Source organism: Aphis gossypii, chromosome 3 (genome assembly GCF_020184175.1).
Source record: "Aphis gossypii isolate Hap1 chromosome 3, ASM2018417v2, whole genome shotgun sequence".
NCBI lineage: Eukaryota > Metazoa > Arthropoda > Insecta > Hemiptera > Aphididae > Aphis > Aphis gossypii.
The window spans coordinates 32,722,840-32,749,010 of NC_065532.1; the positions used below are offsets into that span (position 1 = coordinate 32,722,840).

At 25.7% G+C, this 26,171-nt stretch overlaps 1 protein-coding gene across 2 annotated transcripts; it reads left to right on the plus strand.

The window, feature by feature from the left end:
* The first annotated feature begins 2,862 nt into the window (after positions 1-2,862).
* On the plus strand, positions 2,863-24,514 carry LOC114131427 (uncharacterized). Of its 2 annotated transcripts, XM_027996635.2 has the most exons (6): positions 2,863-3,342; positions 16,732-16,893; positions 17,167-17,337; positions 19,811-20,029; positions 20,183-20,358; positions 22,429-24,514. In XM_027996635.2, exons 1-6 carry the CDS (start codon positions 3,240-3,242, stop codon positions 22,642-22,644), a joined length of 1,047 nt encoding a protein of 348 aa, XP_027852436.1. In that variant the 5' UTR covers positions 2,863-3,239; the 3' UTR covers positions 22,645-24,514. The 2 variants fall into 2 exon arrangements, with proteins under 2 accessions (XP_027852436.1, XP_027852437.1); XM_027996636.2 differs by lacking the exon at positions 17,167-17,337.
* The last annotated feature ends 1,657 nt before the right edge of the window (positions 24,515-26,171 follow it).

A 26,171-nucleotide genomic window follows, 5' to 3' on the forward strand; every position in this document is an offset into this window, starting at 1 on the left:
TACTTAGTTTGTACTCTGTAGAACACTTTAATACTTAAATCAGTACTAATTGTACTTGCACATATGATGATTAATATGAGTTTTATTGAATAACTTCTGAATATTACAATGCGTACACTATTTATGTTAATATAATATATTATTAAACGTTTTATACTTATATTATGGTATTAATTTAGATACGTGTGTTTATACACGTTTGTATATTTTAATGGATTTCAAAATTAATAATGGTGATAGCAATATATTATATGGCATAAAAGTCATATTATAATAGCATATTACCTAATAAGCTATAAAAATGTTGACAAAAGTCAACTAAAGCATTAATTCCTATTATATCCTGTAAAATTTAATAAAAAAAAATAGGTTGATGAAATACTTAGGTATATAAATACATTTTTCATATAACTAAATAATATTAAAGTATTTATTAATTTTTTAAAAATGTATCATAATATATTTCTTTAAAATATTTAAATATATAAATAATATTAGGGTCATTTTTTTGTTATAACTATTTAACTTATTATTATTTTAGATATTATACTCATGGGTTTACCGAATAATAATTTAATTGATTCTTAACCTTTCAGTTAAATATATTTTTATTCTGTTCACAAATTTATATATTTTATGAGACAATGAATAAAACTAGGTAATCACTACTCAATATACCCAGTAAAGTAAAAAAACTAGATATGTTTTTTTTTTTGAATGGAAGGGATAAGATGGAATCAATTGTTTTTCTATTCTATAAAAGTTATTATGGATTCTTTAGAGTTGAATAGTTATTCTTATATACATACATATATACAGTAATTTTAGTGCATATATATTTATTTTTAACAAGAAAAAGAAACAAACAAATTTATATTTTCGAACTTTTACTAAAGTATAGATAAATCTAGAATATTGTATTTTGAATTTTTGCAAAGTGCTAATCTATATTGGTCGATTTACTTTAAGCATTAATATCACGATTTTTCGGTTTACTGTTCTTAGAGCTATTATTTTTGGTATATATAATGTCTATACATTTTAATAACTTAAAAATATTCGCATGAATTTGTTTTTGAAATACATACATTGAGAAAAAAATTATATGATCAACAGCAATTTATAGTTAAAATAGTTGGTTTTCATTTGAATAAAAGAAATTGTTAATGCTACTGGATATTTCCTAAATGATGATATATGAAATAACAATATAGTTCTTAAATATACTTTAAAACTCAGAATTTAAATAAATGCATCATTAAAAAGAAAAGTGAAGTTGGGCGTATTGTTAATATTGTAAATATTTTGTTTGATACTCTGTATAGGCATATCATAAGAGTGTAACCCAATAATATAACTAAATAGGTTATATATATATAATATATATATATATATATAATCTTAGTAATATTTTTCAACAACATTGTACTGTACGTATTATATTCAGTCATATTTATTTCGACATTGAATATTTTTAACTTATTCAGATAAGGAAATATATTTTAAATTAAGCAGTTAAATGGGGAAAAAAGGTTTACCAAGTGTTTTTAAATTAGTTAGAAGTTAATCAGCTCAATATTCTCTTTACTTATACGATGGAAGTATAATAAATAATATGTAGTTACTATATATACAATATACATATTATGTATCAAGTATAGAGTTGAATATGGTTAACAAAATGCGCCGATCGTGGTACGTGCAGTTCAGACGCACTGCAGTATTATTATCTTATATATTATGTTTGTTTTACCACAAATTGTCATGTTAAATTTTAAAGTTTGTAATAAAAATTATGATTTTTAATTTTCGAAAACGTTTTTTTGGTATACCGTAAAATATAAATAAAATATTCAGTGGAAAACTGGTATGATGGAGTAAAAGTTTAACGGATGGGAGCAGTTTGAATAATATAATAATAATTTCTAATTTCATAATTTATTATAGCTTAGAAAATATATTTATCTAATTACCTAACGCATGATTAGTTTTACATGGTGTAGTAATGTAGTGCCTTGGTGTACATGATAATATTAGGTTTTTAAGAATTTTTTTTGCCGATACTATTATAAACGCTTGATAAATAGTTAATAAAATGTTATTATACGACCTGTAGAGCTAAAGATGTTTAAGTGTGTGGGAAGATAAATAATTTGATGACCTAAATAAAGATTGATAAAACTCAATTTTAATAATTTTTCAGTTTTGATGGAATGGCAAAATTCGTTAATATTTTCCATTAAACCATAAAAAAAAACTAAACGCATAATTTGAATTTATTTAATTTCAAAAACTATCTATTGACATAGAAATACCCCAAAATCAGTATCTACATTGTTGTAAAAATAAAATTACGACCTTCATCTTTTGGTCCGATTTTCTTATCATAAAATTAAACAACTGCTATTTTCAATTACTTACGAGTTTTAATCGTATAAAAGTTTAAAGGGCTCTATTAAAAATTTGTATTATGTATAGATGAGGGGTATTTAAAAAAGTCTATAATTCCTACTCTCTCGTCAACCTTTAGACGATCAGGTTTTCCAGTCTTGTCGCCAACAATTGCGACGCTGATATCATAATAATGTGTAGTTGTGTGTATGTGTGAAACTGTATATAACGGTCAAACATTATAGGATTATTATTGAATTATTATATTTCCAGCGGTCGTACTCGCGTTTTCTCACCGACGACGGGTAGTGGGACGATGTACTTGCGGTGGTTGCGACGGGACAGAGGGTTTATCGTCGGCGGGTCGGTGCGAAATTCCAAAGCGCATCCACTCGGCCAGCAAATCGGCCGTGCGCGTGCTTTTCAACGGCACACTGCCGCCGCCGACGGCAGCAGTTCTTTGCTGACACGTCTCCGGCGCTGTCTGCAAGCTACATCTCATCGCTGCATCGTCTCCGCCTCCATCGTTTGCAGCAGCTTTGCTCGATTATTATCAATTCATTATATTGTTGTTATTATTATTATTATTATCATCATCATATATAATTCGCTTACGCGTCTTTTCATCAGTAATCGGGCCAGGACTGCTGCGAGTTAAAGGGCTGGACCACGGTCTCTTTGATAACAAGATCACTGACTCGCTGCCTTAATCTCCGTTGTATAATAACTTACAATTAAACTGTATATTATTGTACATTCGTATCGAATTATCCGCGTCTGTATAACATCCCATTGACGACGCGGACGTCGCAGCGGTGGCAATCATCACGACGAGCCGACGACATGAGATGCTGTTGGCCGTCAGCCGGATCCGATGGATGTGTTTGTTGTGCGCATGCGCACTGGCCGATCAACGCGTCAACACCGCGAACAACGACACTGCACAAACAGGTAGCACTTCCATCAGTCGTGTCCCATCCCGCCTGTCTAGCCCGTCCCAGCAAAGACCGTCCGTCAGTCCTCTGCACAGGCTCACGCGAATGTACCACCACCCACCCTAATCACCATCGTAAAAGCGCTCGACCTACTCAATCCCCTCCCCCGCAGGTTTTAAGCTCCCGGGCCCACGGGTCAATGATGCACACTGCATGTGTATATATTATAGTATGTAAGCTTTGACCAGTCAATCGCATCCTCCGGTAACTCCACAGATCTACCTGTACGAGCTTATGTTAACACATATGGGGTGTTTTTATTCTTTAGCTGTATCTTGGATACGCACTAGTTTTATAAATAAGATATATTACGCACGTGAAAAAAAAATGAACTTTCAGTTATAATACACTATAATATAGTGTATTATGCATTGTATTTTTCTATTTATGAACATAAAAAAATATCTAGTTTTTATTAATCTAAAAGACAAGTATTTTTTTAATATAGTGAAATTTTCAGTTTATTAATTTTAACAAATGACGACGATATTTTTAATTTTAAATCCAGAAGTATAATACTATTTATATAATAGTTTTTGATTAATAATAAGCTCTAAAGCTAAGCAAATTAAACATATTAAAAAGAACGTAGTCCCAAAAAGTTGCATTAATCCAAAAATTATTCATTGCCTTTCTAAACTTTAGATGAGCATAAAACAAAATTAATTTAAAAATAGAAGAAAATATTTTCATTCATATTAAAAATGTGGATAAGTTTAATTTTTAACTAACTTGTTAATCACGATGTATTATATTAACACTATTTTGACATAGTAGATGTCTGTTTTATTTTTCTTTCAACATCATAAATTTAATGCTTTTTATTTTTATTGAATATGTACTACCTATATATTCTAATATAACTATTGGAATCCTCATTTATTTTGCAACGATATGGCCGCTGTTAAATAATATCCGGTAACACTCAACCATTTTCATTTATAGCCTATTAATTTTTTATCATAATATACATAGGTAGTATACTTACATTCAGCAAAGAATCATATCCGGATGTTTACCTACTACAGTAAAATCAATAGTTACCGATAATCACGTTAAGTTAATTTATATCATCCTGCAGTTCTGGTCATATACTTACAACAATTATCGTGGTTAATTTATTAGTAAATTATTATATACGATCGTAAATACATAGCAAATTAATAAAACTAATGTTTTTATGGATACACAAATTAAAGATTAAGTTTTAAAAAATATTTTTTTATTTAATTTATACATAGTCACATTATAATTAATATTATTTATTCAGTGATTTTATTTGTAATTAAAAATTAGTGTTTTATACGAGTACGAAGTATACGTCACCTTGTAACGCATATAATTCAAAATAATTTATTACACGATTATATTGGGTAATGGGTTTGCCATTGAATTTTTGTGAATAGCCTAATTTGGTTGGAAATTATGGTCTTACCCTTTTAACAATACTGGATACAATTTGTCAAAAAGTAACCCACGAACATGGACATAAACAAATGACATTTCTGTTGGTTGAGTATACTACTAGTAACTAGTACAATGACCAAATTTCTCTTGAAGGTATTTTTTTATTTTTTTTTTTTTTTGGTCATTGGTATATAAAGCCATAAAAAAATAATTAAATTTTTTGTTATTTTTCTCATGGAACTTAATATGAAAAAATGGTAATAATCAATGATGACTTATGTTTTTGAACACTTATATTCTGGGGGTTAATAAACTTAATTGATTTGAAAATGATTTATTTTTTACTGCAGTTATTGTTTAGGTTTTTTTGAACAGAAAGTATGCTTCAAACTTTCTAGTTTATCTTTCATAGATTGAAAATCTTATCCGCACACATAATAGTACTATAAGTAATTTTTTAACTTTTTTTTGTAGTTTATCTGAGTACGATAAAATTTCACGAAGAATGAAAAACAAAAAATTATGTAAATTTTTTTATATACATAGGTATATATTTTAATTTAATGTACATAATTGAAAAAAAAATATTGGATTGAGAATAATTTATTTTAAAAACGGTAGGAGTATAAATAAATTAATTTGAGTTTTAAAGGGAACGTCATACTATTTTTATAACTTTATAAGCACATTATTTTTAATCCTTATTGAAAAAGTTATTAAAAATATTTTTTGAAATCGCAAAAAAACTTTTTATGATTAAACTTAATTAATTTTCATTTAATAAAATTTATGTGTACGATATAAAAATATATATTTTTAATTTTAAACGTTATAAAACTGTTACTTGTACGCATATTTATTGCTATTTAATATTTAAAAATGTATTCTATTGACTTTTGCAACCATAAATTTTGACCACCTGTTGTATTTCAGTTTATACCATAACATTATTTTAATGTGAAGTTGATATGTTTTTAATAATTTTTAATATACACTGTATATAATTTCACTGAAAGAATTGTTTCATTAATACAAAAAAAAATGTAGGTAGGTAAAAGGTTGTATTATATGATATTAATATTGCTTAATATGAGTATATAACAATATAAATTATTATATATACTTGTTATTTTTATATTTTTCACTATTCAGTTAAAAAATATTATGAATATTATATTAAGTTGATTATGAGTAATTTAATTATAATCGTATAAAACCGATTTGGCCTTTGACTTTGTTTATATATATCATATAATACAATTTTATTTTGTTACTGTAGTTAATGAATAATTTTTAACATGCAATACCTATATAGGTACAGATTCCTTGTATGTACATATTCTCTTTGTCTATTGAAAATGATAAAAAAATTGGTATGGTGGTCATCAATTATATTATATGATTTTATATTTTTGAAAGGAAACAAAGAAATATAGTTCTTAATAATTTTTTCAAACAATATTTATAATACTATACAAGCAGGCAGTAATCAAGTTTAATAATTTAATATACTATTAAAATAAAAAAATAATAATTATATGATACGTATTAATGTATTATTTTATATTATACAATCATTTCCAAAAGTAAATTATAATAAAATGTACCTATTATAGACAAATAACGTGAAATTAAAAAATAATAATAAATACAATCTGATATAATAATAAAAATGTTTCATAATAATAATAAAATAAAAACATTAAACAAATGTAATACTATATCTAGGTAAAACTTTTTTTTTAAAAAAGACGAGTTGATCTAAACTTAAATTTAAATTTCTTCGAAGTATTAAGCATATTATACAAAATATTTTTGAGCTCTCACACATTTAAATTTGAAAAAATGCCATAATATCCTAATCTTTTTCTCTACTAAAATATCGTCGGCTACAGACAAAAACCTCGTAAGTCGAAATTTTCATTTTTTTTTTTTTTATCTATTGGATGCACTGTATTTTTGCGCACATTTTGATATCATAATAATATATATTCTTCAAACGTGTTTGCCAAAGACACGTTTTATTCCATATGTTAATCATAAATCACTGTAGTTTATGTATTTTTCATAACACTTGGCAACTTATTATTGGTTGTTACTTGTTATATACATATTTATTATGTATACGACTCATACAATAATATTTTTTACCTAATTAAAGAAAAAAAACTTTGACTTACACATGAAGAACAAATATTAAATTTTTAGTTCTGGAAAATCTCGATTATAGTAATAGTAATACAAGTAATTAATATACTAAGGGCCGTTTTTACAATGTTCGGTTAGTGCCTGATAACGCTAACCGGAAGAATTTATCATGAGTTAACCGATACTTAACCGGACATTGTAAGAACGGCCCTAAGTAGTTTAGAATTGAGTTAGTTATTTATTATTAAATTCTAGACTTAGAAATTTGGTTATAAAATCCTAAGTACATTTCTTAAATTAAATGCATGCACTTTATGCTTTATATTTATACATAGTATATATATAAATTATATAAATATATAACAACATTAATGCATTATTTTAAAAATTCTAACATAATAGTATAGTTAAGTATAATATTCTGAAGTAAATTTATTTAAATTATAAACAGAATTCTCTAATATGTATACATTTATAAATTATGTATATAAAAGTATCTTAACAACAAAATTGCTAATTAATTACTTAGATTCTTTAATTATAAAATTTACCATTAGATAGTACTATGTTGGATAGTTTACAACTCATTTACTGTCAAAATTTATAAATAAAATTGGATATAAGTTCAGTCGATCAGATTGTAAGCTTATAAATTTAGAGTAAGTGTAGATAAGACAACATTTAAAGTTATTAGATCGTCATTAGAATTTTATTTCTATGTATTTAGAATTTTCGATTTCGGTACAAATAATATACTTATAAGTTATTTAGAAATTCATTTACAATCTTATCTACAATTTATATATTATATAAATACTTTTTGTTTTTGTCCTTTTATTCAAACAGTTCTCAATTCATTTTGATTCAAATACCACTTTTTTGAAAGTTTTGTTTTCCTAAAAAAAGTTACTAATTTTGAAAATACTCAAGTACCCCTAAAAAGAGAGAATCAGTATTTTTATTAAGCAATTATATACTTTCTTCGTACCATCGTTGTTTATATAACAGAACAAGTAAATATCGTGTATAATATTATTAATTTAATATAACAATATCTTAATACATTTAATACATAACGATTAATATTATATGTAATTCAATTTTTTTATTCGAATTCGCATGTATCGCATAAGCAATCTGAATTACTAGCAGTTTAAAATCGCTGATATGCCTACACTTTTAGAACATATTTTTAGAACAATAAGTCACAAGTCACTACTTCTCTATAAAACAATTAAGTTCATGATTAGAAAAAGAAAAGTATAATAAAAAATAAAAATGAATATAATAATATGTTCTTTGCAAAATATAATATATTTTACTTGTATAGAGAATGATTTAAAAAGGAAATTAAATTAAATTAATATATTTCTTAATGAATACATGGCAAAAGTATAAATTGAAATACTTGTCTTATTATACTTTCTTCATTATACGTTGATGTTTTTGTAATAGTTGTATAATAGAAAATTATAATTTATAATGAAAAGTTTAAATTGTGTTATCCGTACGATTTCAACGTTTTTGTGATTTAATCTTTCCCAAAAAGTTCTTAATGAAACAATTAGTGATTCTAGGTTATATTTTTTTTATTTAAATGATTACTTGTAAATAATAAATAATTATTTTAGTAAATTCTCACTTATTATGTATTTAAAGAGGTTATTATAAAAATGGAAAAATTGAGATGAAAACACTTTTTTATAAGTTATTTTATCAAACTTAAAAAATAAAGTTTTTTAACTTAATTAAAAATCTTAATTAATAAAAATAAAAACTACTATAACCCTATAAAAGTATTGATTTTATAATTTATTTTGAAAATGAAAGTAACAATACTGATTTTTTTTATGTACAAGTAAATACTGGTTTTTTAAAATGTTGAACTTAAGTAACATTTAAAATATTAGTAATTGGTAAAATAACTTTAAATTCTTGTTAAAAATTACGTTTGCAAAAAGTTGAGTACTACCATTTGTACATTGTATGTATATTGTATGTATATAAAATTCCAAATTTTAAGTGAATCCATTATTGTTTATTTTAAACTAAAAAATAAAACCATCTACTTTTAACAGAAACTTTTGAATTGATAGAATAGAAATATATGAAACAAATGTATGATTTTTAATTATTATTCAACCGACATAAAATAGATTGAAGTCTCTAGTTATTGTTAACATTTAAGGTTACAACAATGATAATAGACAATTAACTTACTTTTAATTATTATAATATACAATTATTATTTTATATTGCCATTTATATTTTTCTTTATAAATATTTTCAACAATTTTAATGATGTATTTAACAAAATACTTTTTATCAGTAAATATATTATTTATGTCATAAGTAATTCGTTTATAATAACAGTGTATTATCTTTTATGTTTATTTCTAAAAACTAGTGTAATTTTAATTTTGATTTAAATACAATTTAACATGTTTGTTAATTTATACTTAATAGTTGATAGTTTTTTTTTTATATACAAAGAAAGTATATTTTATCTATGCAGTACCTAATATGTTATGAAGGCTACGCTAAAAATTATGAAAACCATAATAATTATTTATATTTTTTAAATTTAATTTGTCGTGAAAAGTAATTCAAAAATAATATTATAAACTCAATTAAATTTCATAAAAAAAATTTTATATTTATTTGATGATACTTAGTTGATTAAAATTTGTTACACAAAAAAATATAGTGTTATATTTCTATAGTGGTTCAACAATACTCGCAGTGTGTTTTTACAACTCTCAATCATAAAAAATATCAATATATATTTTTCTTAGGTACTGATAAAATATTAATTGTTGCACCTATTTCTAATATTTTTATTAACAAATTCATAAAATATATAGAAGCTAATTATATTAAACTCTAGAAACTTATTTGAATCGTTATAAGGTAATATTTTTCAAAAATTGTTAATATTTAAAATAAATATTAATTTACCGTTATGAGTTATGATTAATATTATATTCATAAAATTATATTTTATTCTTCTCTTGTTCCATGTTGTATCACTACATCAGTTACATTTTGTTTTGTTAATTTTAACTATTTGTCACAAAAGATATAATGTAGTATTAAATTATGTAAATGGTAAGTACCTAGTCGATGAACAAGATTCAATTATTCATTCATTCGGAAGAGCCGTAGAACTTATATTGCGTCATCATGAATTTTTGAATGTTTGAAATATTGTGTTATTAATGATAATGGTTATTATTTGACCCGTTTACCATTTAAAAAAGTTATTAATTATACTTTGGCATACAAATACCACATACTGTATGTATACAGTAATTTTTGAAATAATTTCTTAACTAATTAATTATTATACCTAGTTTATGATCAGTTTAACTAATATAACTGTAATATAATTTAACTATTTTAGGTCATACTTATAATAATTATAATTTTTATAGTGAAATTATACCCATGAATTAAATATTAAATATTCAAACAATAAATAATATTGCCATATTTTATTATGTATATTGTATACATATATTTATGTATATATAACACATAATATACAAAGATAATTAGGTAAAATGTAATTCTAAATTTAATGTAAAATAAAATTTGTTTATTATTTAATTTGAGCAGGGGGTATTTCTTTCTCTTTAAGGAGAAGTTCTCCAGAGCAATTTTTTCATCATTAATTTTAATTTTCCAATCTTTGGGCCAAAACTCAATCTTTTCTTTAAATGTGTAGTTATAAATTATTTAACGCGATTTCAAAATTTTAAATCATGTAAATAATAAATTTAAATAGGAACTATTATATATAATGTGATGACTGATGATATAATATATGTTTATATTAAATAAAAATGAAGACATTTAATCGTAATCGTTAGTATTTTAAATAACTCAAATTTTAACTTTTACTGTCTAGTCATTTTATAAAGAGCCTAAAAAGTTAGTTTTTTTGATAGGATACCGCTGACTACATTTGTGTTATATTAAACCTAAACCATAATGGTTGATGTGCCGATTCCCAGTCGTCGTGTGGAGCAATATAATAGGTTAAATATTGAGACTAATTATTATCGATGTGCTTAATCAATTAAAATACTTGTAATTCTTCAAAAACATACTTCTTTGATGGAATATGGTAATAATCAAACCTTTTCAATGAGATAACAATTTAATATTTATATTATGAAAATTGGATAGGCATATCATGATAATGTTAACATTATATATACAAATGTATACAATATTTTCTTTCTGTTGTGTAGTAATATAATATTTAAGATAGACAGACAGTTTACTTCTAGTAAATTATAACGCACCATGGCAGTTCGTCGTATTTGAAATTTGATGAAGCATTTTGTAGCTTATACATAACAATGTATAGTGTGAACTAAAAAAGTAATAAAGTATACGAGTAAAATTTGAAACTTGTGTGTGGGTATGAAGAATATATTCTTTTTATTATTTTCTAGAGAAAATCGTATAATTTAATATGATCAAAATACTTAACAAAAACTTGGAATAACGAACCGAATTTACTTATTCATATAAAATCATATTTAAATTTTAAATTTTAAAAAAAAATGATAAAAAACATTTTTTATGAAATACATTTTAGAAAGCTATGGAATCAAAATCAATGCCATGATTTTTAAACTAAAAAATAAGTAAATAAATATATTTAGTTAAACACGAATAAAGATGAATGGATCATATCCACCTCCTTAATTGATTAGTAATTGATGATTATTGAATATAAGGTATATATCGCTGGTTATTGTAAATTTTTGTAATTTATTACATTATAGTAAAGATAATGAAATTTATATATCTCTCCAGAGTATAGATACTTTTGTATTGATACGATTATGGAAAATAATTTTTGATTTGAAAAATGTTGGAGACAATATGTTTTTTATTAATGCGGGCAAAATGTACAAACAATAGAATAATTTAAATTTTATTGATTTAGTATATTTTTTTAGCAAAAATAGACGCTACCGAGTTGAATAGTAAAATTTAAATTAAACTTTTTAATTCATCTACTTAGGTACTTTTGGGTTTCCGTTGATTAATCTTTTCATTATACTTAATTGTTTTTTGATTAGCATGGTATCAATGAATCAAATAATCAAATTAAATTCTAAGATGTTAAATGTGAATCTGTTTTTTTTTTTTAATGACCAGCTTTAATAAAGTACTATATAGTAATACTGTATAACGTAAAAAAACTATATTTATTAATTATTAAATATCTTATTACACAATAAACTTTTATTTAATTTAATAAACATTTTGAAAATTGCGTATTAATATTTAGCTTTTATTTATTAATGTATATTAACTTAACTTAAATTATTATTATTATTTTTTAAACATTATCTGTGATCATTTTTATTTGAAATATACCTAAGTAAATAAAGAATAAAAATATATAATATGATCCATACCAAAAATTAAAAAAAAATTGATTGGTTATACCTTATATGTTATAACATCTTTGTCAGTGTTTATAAAATTATTTAAATTGAAGTGGTTTAGTTATTATTTTTTAGTTTTTACTATAAAATATATATTTACCTATACTGTCTATACTAATTGAACTAATATAAATAATGAAGTAATCTATGTAGAACTATTCATGAAATATTACTATGTAGTAACTAATTTATGTATTACTAATTAATATAATATTTAGTAACATTACTTTATAAAAATATAATTAATACATTTATACTTTATTTCAGTTTTTCATTAGGAACCTATAAGTAATGAGTAATGACAGTAATGTTATGTTAACATTAGTTTCTCGTGTTCAATAATATAAAACATTTAATAATGATCGATAAAATGTACGTTAAATTGCATGTCACGTCACGCACACAATTATACGTATATGTTGATATTATAGTCCATACATCATTGCTGTGTATCTATAGAAAACTTTAACAGTGTTATAATCATTATTATAATGCTTGTAAACGATTTTCCACTATTCAAATGATAATACGTAATTACTATAATTGTATTACCCCACTGTTTTTGTTGGAAACTCTTCTGAACTACATGTCTACATATTTACGTGACTATATGAGAATATAGCCAAAGTTTTTCGCTAGAGTTTATGTATTTACAATATTTACATATAAGACCGAAAAAGGAGTATTATAAAGATATAATATATTACATGAACAAACATTTTTTACGTTCCTAGTTTAAATAATTTATTAAACGCATTCAAATTTATTATTATATTATATATTTTTTACTTTTTAAAATGCCAACATTAATTTTTAATTTAATAATACTATGTAGTTTAAAATAAACTGTATTACTCCTAAGAAAAATTCTTAGGACTTCGATATTAAAAATTCAATTCTTCAATTTAAAACCATTACTTAGTAAAATTTAGTATAGTTAAAAGTACTATTTAAATTTTATGTGAGCTAAGAAGCATATCGACTAAAACCGGTTACCCCTATTCTATATTATTCTATATATTTCTATATTACTTTGTTCAAATAAAATAATAATTACTTATAAGTTATAACTTAAAAATAAAATTAGCTAATAGAGTAAAAAAAAAAAAAAATAAAAATATATAATATACTTATTATTAATATTAAAGGTGTTTATCGAAGAAATTACTGTTTAGTGATGTTAAGTAGTTTAATAAAAAAAAAGTCATGTGTATATTTTAAAGTATTAATAAGTTATTGTACTATAAATCAGAATAAGATTGAAAAAAATATATTTAAAACGATTGATGGATCACTTGTCCCATAAACATTTTTATAAGTTAATATAGATGTGTTAGTGATTCATTTTTGGAATTTATTTTTATTGAAAAGATTGAATATTCCCCTCACTGAGTAGTATTTGTGAGGAATTAATGTGACTTGAGATTGGAACGTTTAGGTATAATATCGGTGTAAGTATGAGTCGAGAACGAAGGGATATGAATATAACATATACAGGAAATCAATGTGAAAAAGTTAACGGGCACCAACTGTTTAATCTGTATACGTCATGGGAGTTCGTCTACATATATGTATATTATATTGACTTTCGTCGTTTCAATAAACGAACGATACATAGAACCCTAAATAAAGTCGTATAGAATAGATTCATTTTTTTTCTATGTACAATATTATATTGTTCCAAATACAGAAATTTAATATAATACAAACCGCGATTATTGAATAGCGCTGCAAGATTAAACGCGTATGTTATGCGCTTATTGTAGTTCATATGTTTTGTACTTTTGTACAGTGAACATATTCCATTATGATGCATTTGCGTAATATATTATAATACAGTGTACTCTGGATTATCCGCGGAATAGAATGGCTTGGCATCCATAGATAAGCGAATTCCACGGATAATCCGCATAATTAAAATTCAAAAGAAAATGTTATTATTACATATATATATATATACTATTAAAAAATTAAATCATACAATTTTAAATAGTATTCAAGGGAAATTAAATTAGAGCATGTTTTATTTTTATTTTAAACATCCATATACCCAACCATAACCTAATATTAAGAAAACATTTTAAATTTTATAATTATTTTTATTAGAATTGTTGTATATAATATATATGTATAATTTATGTATGTAGATGATTCCGTGGAAGACAACGGTAAATTCGCACACTGATAATCGAGAGTACACCATATATTTTTATTTATCCCCAACGCTAGTTTTAATAAAATTATATTTTTTTTTTAACACGGCGCATTAAATAGGCAACTTTGACACGAGTTCGTGTACGATTATAATATAATAATTCAAGTATTACAACTACTTACGACATAAAATGAAAATTATTATCTAATATTTATTTGTATGTTATAATATATTTATAATACTTTATACTAGAAACCGTATTCAATTAGATCTGTAATGCATAATAAATTGATAAATTGATAATTTATATTTTAGGGTAATTAGTAGTGATACGTGATTGCTAAAAAAAATTATTGAGATTAAATATTATACCTGGTAATTGTTATTATCTTTCATTTAAACATTTTTAATTCATAAAAACAATTAAGTAAATCGCAAATTTCATAATATTGCTTAAAATTAAATATTAAATACAACCTTATTGAGGTTCAAAGTCTTGTATTTTATTTTTTAACTGTGTTTCATTAAAAACAATGTAATCCAAACTGAAGATTTGTTAGTCTCAGTTTTGAAAGTTAATACTGTAAAATCAATACATCCATTTCTTTGTTCAGAGTCTATAAAAATATTCAGTATAAATAGGTATATTAGTCACACGGTGTTTTTTATAATTATTTACAACTTCATTTTTTGATTATTTTATAATTTAAATAAATTAATACTTATTTTAACTTTTGGGTATAAAATTATAATGATAAACAGTAAAGAAATTAGTTATAACTAACTAATTTTTTTATGTAAATTTCAAAACGTTTTTATTGGTTGTAAGATAAATCAAAGTAAATATACTTTTTGTAATGATAAATAAAATATATAAAAATAAGCAAATAAAATGGAGGGCATCAACAATTTAATATGAAAAAGTATAATTTCTATTTATTATTTATTTAATATACATATTTCGATTAATCAATTAATATTAATCTAACTGGTAAATGTTGTTTTGGCTCATAAATAAATTTAATATTTTATAGCTGACCGGCAAAATTTTGTTTTATGAATGGTACAGAGTATTGCTATCATAAGTACTCTACATGTATACCAAAATTCGTCATATACACGTATATGCTCATAAGTTCATAATGAAATCCTATCGAAAAAAGCACTTTCAGTTTTCCCAAATTTCCAATTTTCCGGACACATTTTCTTATTTTTTTTTCTTTAAAAATCTTATTTAGACTATTACGAAAAAAAATGAGACCAATTGGTCTATTCATTTTCAAATTCATATCATTATTCATATTTATATTATATATAAATAAACAAATTATTTAATCATTGTTGATTCGTTTTTATTAAATTTCTTTTATATTTGTAGAAAATGTTTTTAACATATATTTCATGATTTACCCAAATATCTCTTAATGAAAATAAAGCAATTATAATTGTCGTTTACGAAATTCATTCAACATGTATTCAGCAAGTTTAAAAATAAATTAATCATTCAAAGAAAATCAATATTTTTTAATTTAACTTTTATTATAAAATTATTATTCATTCATTTTATAACTATACCTATTAAATCATACTTATTATTTTAAATTAGAGTGAATATTTTTCTAAGCATAGCAATTTATTGGATAAAAAATAATTTAATTTATTTAAATGCTTTAATATTTATTTAATTTTGTATGTATATAAATATAAATATATTTATAAATAAAATTTAATTTACATATATTTTAAAATGATAAACATATGTACAATTTTTAAGCTTATTATCTCACTACTTATTTTAGCCATAATTTTCAATTTTGAGAATTTAAAATTGACTAACATTAGGTCATTAGGACCTTACTAAACACGAATATTTCTAACACAGTTATATAGTACAATGAACATTCTACTTTAAATTGTGGTACAAATTAAGTCTTACTATTTTTTTTTACTGTTCACTAGTCATTACATTATTGTTGTACCGTATTTTGAGCGGGAAATTCCAATATAATATACAATAATATTTTGTATGCAATATTTTTTGAATCGTTCTATATTATGATTATAAGTTATGGAAAATTTACTCTCATCACACCGTCTGTATATTTTACTTCTATACTGGTACAGAACTTTCAACTTTGATTTAGTTCCATATGTGTGATTGCAGGGTTGGGAGAACAGTGTTTCCAAGACGACACGTGTCAGTTGCACGACAAGCACGCGGTGTGCGCACAGGTGGACCACAACGCAATATGCAAGTGCAAACAGGGCTACCACATCGTCACTGTGTCCAGGCCTACCAACGCCAGGAGCAGTTTTTGCGCCCAAGGTACGTTGTTTACGATCGACACAATATTTTTTATTGTTTTACGTATTCGTAAAATATAAATTAATATGACATTAAATTTAAGTTTGTTTGGCATGGTCATATATTATGATATCTAATGATAATATGTTAAGTGAAATACGACATAATATTTTCAGGGGTATTATAATATTATAACCGTATAATATATTTTTGTATGCGAGTGTATCTATATTATAATATATTATAATAAAATTTCTTATTATATGGTTTGTGTTTGTTGTTGTCATCCCGCAGACGATTCGGACGGCAAAGCTGGCGGTTCGTCGCTGCTCGGCGTCGTGGTCGGCCTGCTAGTGTTCTCGGCGCTCATCTGTTTCGGGCTGCGCCTGTCCACGGCCTCCAGACCCCGGCATTTCCCGACCACCAACTTATATCCGAACAAGCTGCTGTGTTCACGTCAAACTAGTAGGTCGCCTCCTATCGATTTTTGGCATGACGCGTGTGTTTGTGTTTGTGTTTTTGTGTGTGTGTGCGCGCGCGCGCATCGGTCGACGAGGATGTATATAGATGCGAGGGGGTTGGTCGATGATGGTATAGTGTGGTGTTCCTCTCCCTCGACCGACCGTAGGGTAAGACTTAAGGGTGGAGAGTATTCGGTCGGAAAGAGACCACCTGGTTTTCCCGCACTCAACTCGCGACGTTTTTTATATATATATATTACGAATATAATACCTACGGACTACGCGTAGGTATACGAATACAGGGTGGGTCGTGACGTCTCCCTTTTCCCTACAAACAGTCACCTCGCACTTACGTTCCTCTCACTCTGTATTTTAGGGTATATACGGGTTATATAATATATACGTCTTTACACGGATTCACGTATTATTGTACTCGCGTGAATTAATTCATGAGCTGCGATGCCATTTCGACGCGTCTTTACAACCCTCTCACGTATAGTGGCAACTGGCAACGATCATCATCGGCCAACGACCAGCAATCGCCGCGCCACTATATTTATATAACTGCAGTAGTACACGCATATTATAGGTATATATACATTAACGTGCGCGTATTGTGGATGCCCGACCCACGTATTTTATATATATATATATGACCACTCTATATCTCCGCCGTCACACATAAACGCCGCCGTTGTGTCGAGCAAATAATTGTGAACGGACTGGGTGGTGGTGTTCGGGGTCACCGCGATGAATGTGTGGGGTGGGGGTGGAGACAGTGATGTACGATCAGCTCTTTTCTCTCTGGTGTTATTTATTTTCCCCGTCTCCCCGCCGCCATTTAATAGACCTGAATTTATTCGTTTCGCGGGTAAAATAGGTAAACAGCGTTTTTTTTTAACCCCCATAGATTATTGTTTAGTTTCTATGAGTTTCCATTCATCACGCCGTCAACCGTCGCGTTGTTGTATTGTTGTCAAATGTGCGTATACGTCCATACCAGTTCGGTAAGGTACCTCTACTCGCCGTTTACTGTCGCACGTCGAATTGTGTGCGTCGAAACGTGAATAGTGAATTTCACAGAAAACATATATCTATAATATATATCATTTCAATTTTCGATAATATACTAATAAAAAGTTAGTAGTTAAGTGTTATTCATGCATTAAATATTTTACATAAATTTCAAATATGTAATCACTGATCAGATCAGTTTTAAACGTTTTAATTTTAAATAGGTACCACCAACTATAAGTATTTTTTATCTCGGTTGAAGATTTCTACAAAATATAAGTTACTTTTTCTAGTTTTCTACATACTATAAGTAGGTACAGCATATAATATTTTGATAACATTTTTCAAAATCTTTTTTTAAAGTTTTGAAATTTAAACGGGCGATGCACTTATAAATGTATATATGATACTATGATGACAGTATGATCAGTACAATAATAGAATCATAATAAATTATTGCAGTAAATATACCTACTTATTAGAATGATTAATTAATAGACAATACTCATTGTTGTACCACAAGCTACTTAAACATGGTTCTCATTTTCAAGGTTGTCTCACATGCTTTACTAAACTTGATAGGTACAACAACAGTTATTTGGAATATTAAAAATTTACGGGAGAAATGTCAAAAACATTTTTTATTTTAAGTAAATAAATATGGAAATATTATTCTATGCTTTACTGCCTTTACTATTCGTTTATCTTATATTTTTATATTTTAGAACTGAATATTCACGAGTAATCGCAATAAAAATTTCAACGAAAATATATATATTATATATGTATGTGTGTTTATATGTTTATCGCAATATTCGTTAAATAATCCTGTTTTTATTTTATAATAAATTTATAATGAGACTACATCTTAAAATTCCTTAGTTCATTTTTGTTTTATTAATTTCCATAAAGTTTTCGACATGGTAAACGAAAAGCATATTATGTCAAAAACTTATAACGCATACTATTGTGAACTGTTAAACTATAGGTACCCAAAACAGACAAAACATATGAAATTTAATCATCTAGATTTTTAATACGATTTAAAGTTTGGTTGTAATTATAAAAATTATTAGCTATTATTATTAATACTTTGAATATTTTAATTTTTACGTTGTTTCTAAAGTTCATCATCAAGTACGTCAACTTAGTATCTACACAGTCATATAATTGTAAGGACCTGTGACAGTTTTCATTTGAAATTTTGTGCAACCAGTACGTAAAAAAATTTTATAGCAGAACTCTACACTTTACACAATAACTCTTGATTTCGCAATAAAAAAAAAAATAAAATAAACCACGATGATTAATGTTATATATCGAATTCAGTCGAAAATTTCACAACTATAAGAATACTAACTATGTATAATATATAGTGTATATATAATGTATATAGTGTTTATTGCGCGAGGTTATAAAAATATATTTTTCCATAACATTTTTATTTGGTCGCTTGTTTGCAGAAGCATCTTCGAGCAAACATTATGGCACGTCAGATTCTGCAGCGGCCAACGGACAACAAGAAGACGAGAGTAGTGCTGGTCAGTCGGAAGCCAAAGACGACGATACGAGCAGGGTAGGAGCTGCCAGAGCAGCTGCTTTCATATTGATCTCTTGCCGGCCATCCACGTCGGAGTCAACAACGGCCTCACCGAGCAGGGCAAAAAGGGCAAAAAAATTGGGTATATAAACATAATATACAGGCAGCACATAATTATATATGATATATCATATATATATTATTATACATCGCATGCATCTGGCACCGGACGATCGTGCACTCCGAGGCCTGTGGCTTGATGACAAATTGTCCATTTTTCTTTTGATAAATATAGGTTATGGTCGTACCGGCAGTGATCCAGCTGTGCACAGTACATCTTCAGTGAAAACATACAACTTAAAATGGTATCAAAGGGACCAGCAGAGAAGGCATTCGACAAAGAACAGGGAAGCAAAAGGCACTCCACCTAGTCATTGTTCGACCGAACAACTAATACAAAATAGTTCAAAAGTAAATAAAAAAAACATACACAGCAAACACCCATACATCTTAAAAATTCCGATTTGAAATGAAATTCATGGTATTATTATTATTATTCTTAGAGATTCCAGCTGTCTTCGTCGTATTCTTCTACATATTCTATACAATTCCGATTCATCTTATTAACATCTTATTCTTCGTAACAAATTCAAAACGTAATAAATTATACCTTTCACTCTGACCATGATTCGTTTTATTTATATATTGCAAAGCAGTTTTCATTGTATTGGGATAACGCCACACGTCATATGTTTACGCGGAGTTGAAGAATACCTATATCATACATTAAAATCCCCTAAAATATTACGATATTGGACGAGTTTATATTATATATTCATCTGGACTAAACGTTTATTTAATAATACGGAATTTTGTTCTTTGTTTATTGTTTAGGTACTGTGTGGTTTAGATATTAAATATTTATTTTATTATTATTTTGCGTTTGAGCAAAAATGATTTAAACTATAAATTAAATTAAATTTCACAGTAAAATAAAGCTGTACCTAATCATAAAAATATTGAATATTCATTGTTTTCTTGCCTTAGTGTTACTTAAATGTATATGTATCTAAATTACATTTTAAATATTTCCATATTGCGAAACATTAAAACTTTTATGCAAACAATAATTTAATAATTACAATATAATTTTGATTTAAATACTTAATCAGCATAAGTTTGATTATTCTCATTTCTCAGTCTTAAACACGAGAATTTATAATGATCGCAAAATTTGCATATTTTATTGAAACTAGAAATGTGGTTTGGTTAATTGAAGATAAACATTGCTTGTCAATTTAACTATAGAGTACAATCAATTAATATAATTATTAAAGTTTTTAAAGTTTTATAACTTTTATTAGTTTTACAAATCTTATATTATAATACAATCAATACATTAAAAACAACTCTCAGACCTTAAGTGCTGATTCTTGAACGGAAAGTAATTATAATACGTCGAATCAAGCTGCACGAAATTGAATTTATATAAGCTCAAATGTGAAATAATGGATTTAAGTAGATAAACTGTTTAAGGTTAAATGTGGTGATTGTATATATATATATTAACATGAAATTTCGTCTTTTTAAACTTTTTGAATAATGTTGTGCATTAAGTAAGATACTTAATTAATCAATTAAACCATTAGGTTTCATATTAAATGCGCGATAAGTAGATTATTTATACACATATTTTATTATTATCATAAAAGACCCTCAGACATTCATCTGTCAATATTTAAAAATATACTAATACAGATTGAATAATGATTTTCGGTCACACCTTGACTCATTAACCTATTTTGAGATGGAAAAAATAGCAGTAAATTTATATAATTAGCCAAAAAAAAATATTTCACGGAAAGGTTGAGTGGCTAAAGTCCTACAGGATATTAATATTTATATTACAATCATGCCTTTACATGAATCACTCGGAAGATTTTTTTTAGGAGGAAACTTGTCATATTTCAGGATAAGCACTAAAAAGTTGAAGTATTCAATTCAATGTACCTATATCATAAAAAATATATATTGTATGCAGTAAAATATGAAATTATATACAAGTTCAGAAAAACAATTATAAATATGGTTTTAAACTGTTTATAATTTAAATTTATTAATATAATCCACCACAAACATTTTTAAATTCAATTTTTATATTTACATAAAATGTTTTTAATAATCCTAAAATGTTGAATATTTTAAAATATATTAAGATTAAAATATTAGCTTATTAATTACTTATTCATTAAATGCATTATTGATTATGTAAAATATTAAAAATAACCCAAAGTCTATTCTAATACCTATGTAATAAATATTTTAAAATTTTAAATCCGTAGATACCATGTAAATATTTGTATTGATAAGTATAGATATCTTTTATTAAAGTTCCTAATATGTATATATATATGCTAATTAACAATGTCGCTACCTTGTTTATATATAGCATATTACCCAATTATTCAATTTAATAATTAATAACCAACTATTACTGATATTAATTATATGTTATTTATATTATTTTGTCGATCTTTGCAGGACGAATGCTCTAGAAACAGTCAAACAGCTTTGAACTCTAAAGACAAGTCGAAAGCATCATCGGTGAGCCGCATCGAACACAGAGCTTTGGTTCATCATTCAGCTGCGACGATAAGTGGCGGCGGCGGAAACTGCACGGAACCCACGGTCACAGTCGAACTATCGGAACAGCCGCTACAACGTTCGGAAGGAATTATCACACAGGGAACACGATGAAACGTATTACCTATACGTACGAGTATGATAAGAAATATTTATGAAAAGGATAATATTATGACTAATATCTTATTAAAATATATAGTGTATAATTCTATGTTCTAATTTCGCCTACCATAATAATTAAGTGATATAAAATTTCTCTATTATAATAATGTAATCAAGTATAGTATTCTCTGCTCGTGTATAGACTGTAAGACGGCCTTAAAGTTATCATTTATAGTGGATGCGGAAAGGGTTGATTTGTGAGAGGGTAATAGCACTGTCCGAGATTATTGTATAGCTGATATAGATGCAAATACTAAGTTTGTTCCTGATCCTATTCGAGTATGCTACCCCGGAAAATAATTTCTTCGAACATTATTACAAGTCGACGGCCGTTGTACATTTTTAAATATTTCAATGTACCTCAATAATTCGCATTTTTGCATTTTAAATCGTCGTTTAATCATTACAAAATGTTCATTTTGTCATGATGTATGTAGATCGCTGTTAAAAAATAGCGGTGCAAAGTTGGTCGTATTTATATATTATTTACATACTATACCTATCGATTTCACTTGGGCATATTTTTATCGTTTCTCGTTCAACGCCACTCGTTAGCGAAACTGCATGTACCTTTATAGTGTGTATCTGGTAGAATCAAACATTTTAATTGAATTAGGTAAGTTTAAATAATATATCATAGTATGTTCCAAAATACATTATATGTTTTGTAGATGTTGGCTAAAATACTTAACGCTACCGCAAAACACGGTCACGTAATGCAATGAATAATGAGATATAGGTACTTATTTATGTTTATTTAAGTTTGTGTAACTGCGTGTATTGCCCATTTGAATCAATCTCGACGATCGACCACGGAGGCCGGGCCGGGTAATTTACTAAAAATTTTCAAAACCCATACTTCCATGATATTCCTTACACGAGGAACAATATTTTTATATAATTTCTAGATAAGTGTTTTATACAAATATACAGTTTGTTTGAACGTATGGAATTATATTAACTGTATACTATACGTATCTAATATTATTAACAATGTTATTATAATTAATGATTATTGTAACCTATATAGGTATATTCTAATATAATATAAATATTTATGAAAAATTCGTAAAGTGTGCGTGTCGATGTTGACGTTGAGTCTATTTATTATTATTAATCTATGAATGTATTATTATTATTGTTATTATGTTATACTACCTACTATATAGTGAGTAAGAAAAATAATAAGTATTATAATTTATAGTTAATAAGAAATAATTTAGCGAGTATGAATACGTGTGCCCATGACTATCTAGAATTTCGTTTTAAAAATATTGAAAACAGCCAAAGTTCAACGATTTTTATAAACCATCACAGGCATTATAATATTATATAATACATAACGACTTATTTATTATGATATTATTATGAAACTGCAATTTCGGATTAAAGTATTAGCAAAAATAAAAATAAAAATAAATAATTTTATATTTTTTAATTCAGTTATGATGATTTTAGTTCAAATATACATTTAAAAACTATAAAATATTATAATAATAATACATATGGGTACAATATAATATATAAATGTATATTATTGTTGATCTGTTAAAATACAAATTGATATTGATTTAATTTACGTATATCATACTATCATTTTGTATGATATTATGGTTAAGTCATATATTATTGTTATGGATATTGCGTCGTTACGGATGATGCATACATGATTGATTAAGACAATAACCCATTAAAATTAAATATATTTATCATATATACTGAATGGCTGAATATTGTATGCGTATCCATATTGTATAAGATTACAGAGCTAGCACTATAAAAAATTACTCAATTAGGGACAAAAAAAAAAAAAATTAATAAATACAATTTGAAATTTAATTCAAAAGGCTGCAGTTTGTATAAAATGAGTTTGTTATACTCGTATATTACCTAAAATAATAATATATCAAATGTGTTAATTAGATACTTAAGAAATACTTAAATACAATTTTTATCACACTACAATTGAATATGGTTAATAAATTGTATTTAAGTTTAAGTTTTCGATCGATTTTTTTATTTTAATTTTTAATATTTTATTACATTATAATACATAAAGACGTGTGATTTATTTATGTGTTGATTATTAGTATGATACAATCGTATATTAATATTATAAATGTATAATAATTGTGTACTACTATAACTATTAACTACCTATATATATTATATAAAATATATTTTGAATTATTAACGTTTATTGTATTTAAGAATAATAATAGGGATTCTGATACAAAAACATATTCCTTTATTGTAATACAAAAACAGTAAGGTATTAATAGACATTTAGAAGACATGAATGTTTGTAGACTAGTGAAAACAACCAAGTTTCTTTATTCTGTGTTATATTATATAATTCATTATTATTGTGGATGTATTATATTTATACATAGATCTCGAGTTACTATTTTATATTATAAAAATAAATAAATAAATATAATATAATATTTGTTACTGCATAAATCAAATACCTTCTTAAATTTTTTATACAACACTCGCATTGTAATAATATATAGAAAGTTGGTCTACCTATATTATAATAATTTCATTTTTAGTTACAACGATTTTATTTTATATATCTTTCGTGTGAAAAATGTATGACGTATACATATATACACATGAGTATATATTCTTAAAATGTTAAATTTAAAGGTGATAAAATAGAAACGATATTCTACACACGTCTTAACAAATATTTAAGTATAAAATTTAATATAATATTATCAATTACATCTCTGTCGTTTCTCAGCGTAGCAATTCTAGGTTAAGTATTGTTAGTTTTATTTATTTATTTTTGCTACGAATAAAAACAATAATTTGTTCATAAATTCGTGAATCATCCCATTTATTTAAAAAAAAAAAATGTTTATAATAAATCTCGACTCCTGATTCGTTCAAGTCCGTGGGATCTGCTGTCAAGAATAAAGTTCAGAGACATGCTATGAATAAGTTAGGGAATCAGTTAAGTTTCACGTGGAATCGTTTATAATATACCTAGATAGTTCTTACAAGCTTAGTACTACCACGTACCAAACGTGGTTAAGAGTATATTATTTGTTTGAAAGATATCGCACTATATCAGTAATCAGCTTTGAAGATATTGTAAAAATCAAGTACTAAATCGCTACCTTTGGAAAATTGGAACCCCTGCATTGATTATGTATTGAGGTGTTAAAGTGTTTACTTGTCAAACCAACCAGAAATCTTCTAGTATTAAGAAATAATTTTAGAACCACATTCATGTTACGGAAAGTATTTTTTTTTTAATTTATGAAGCGAACTCTTGTATCAAACTCTATCAAATTCTTGAACTATATAAAGGAAAATCTCAGCATACATATATTTGTGCTGGGATTATCGCTTTTATATGAAAGTGATTGAATCAGAGATTCTATGGATTTGATGAATGGCCGAATATATGAATTAAAAGTTAAGTACTATAATATCATGTCAAAGTAAAATTGGTCGGAATCTAACGT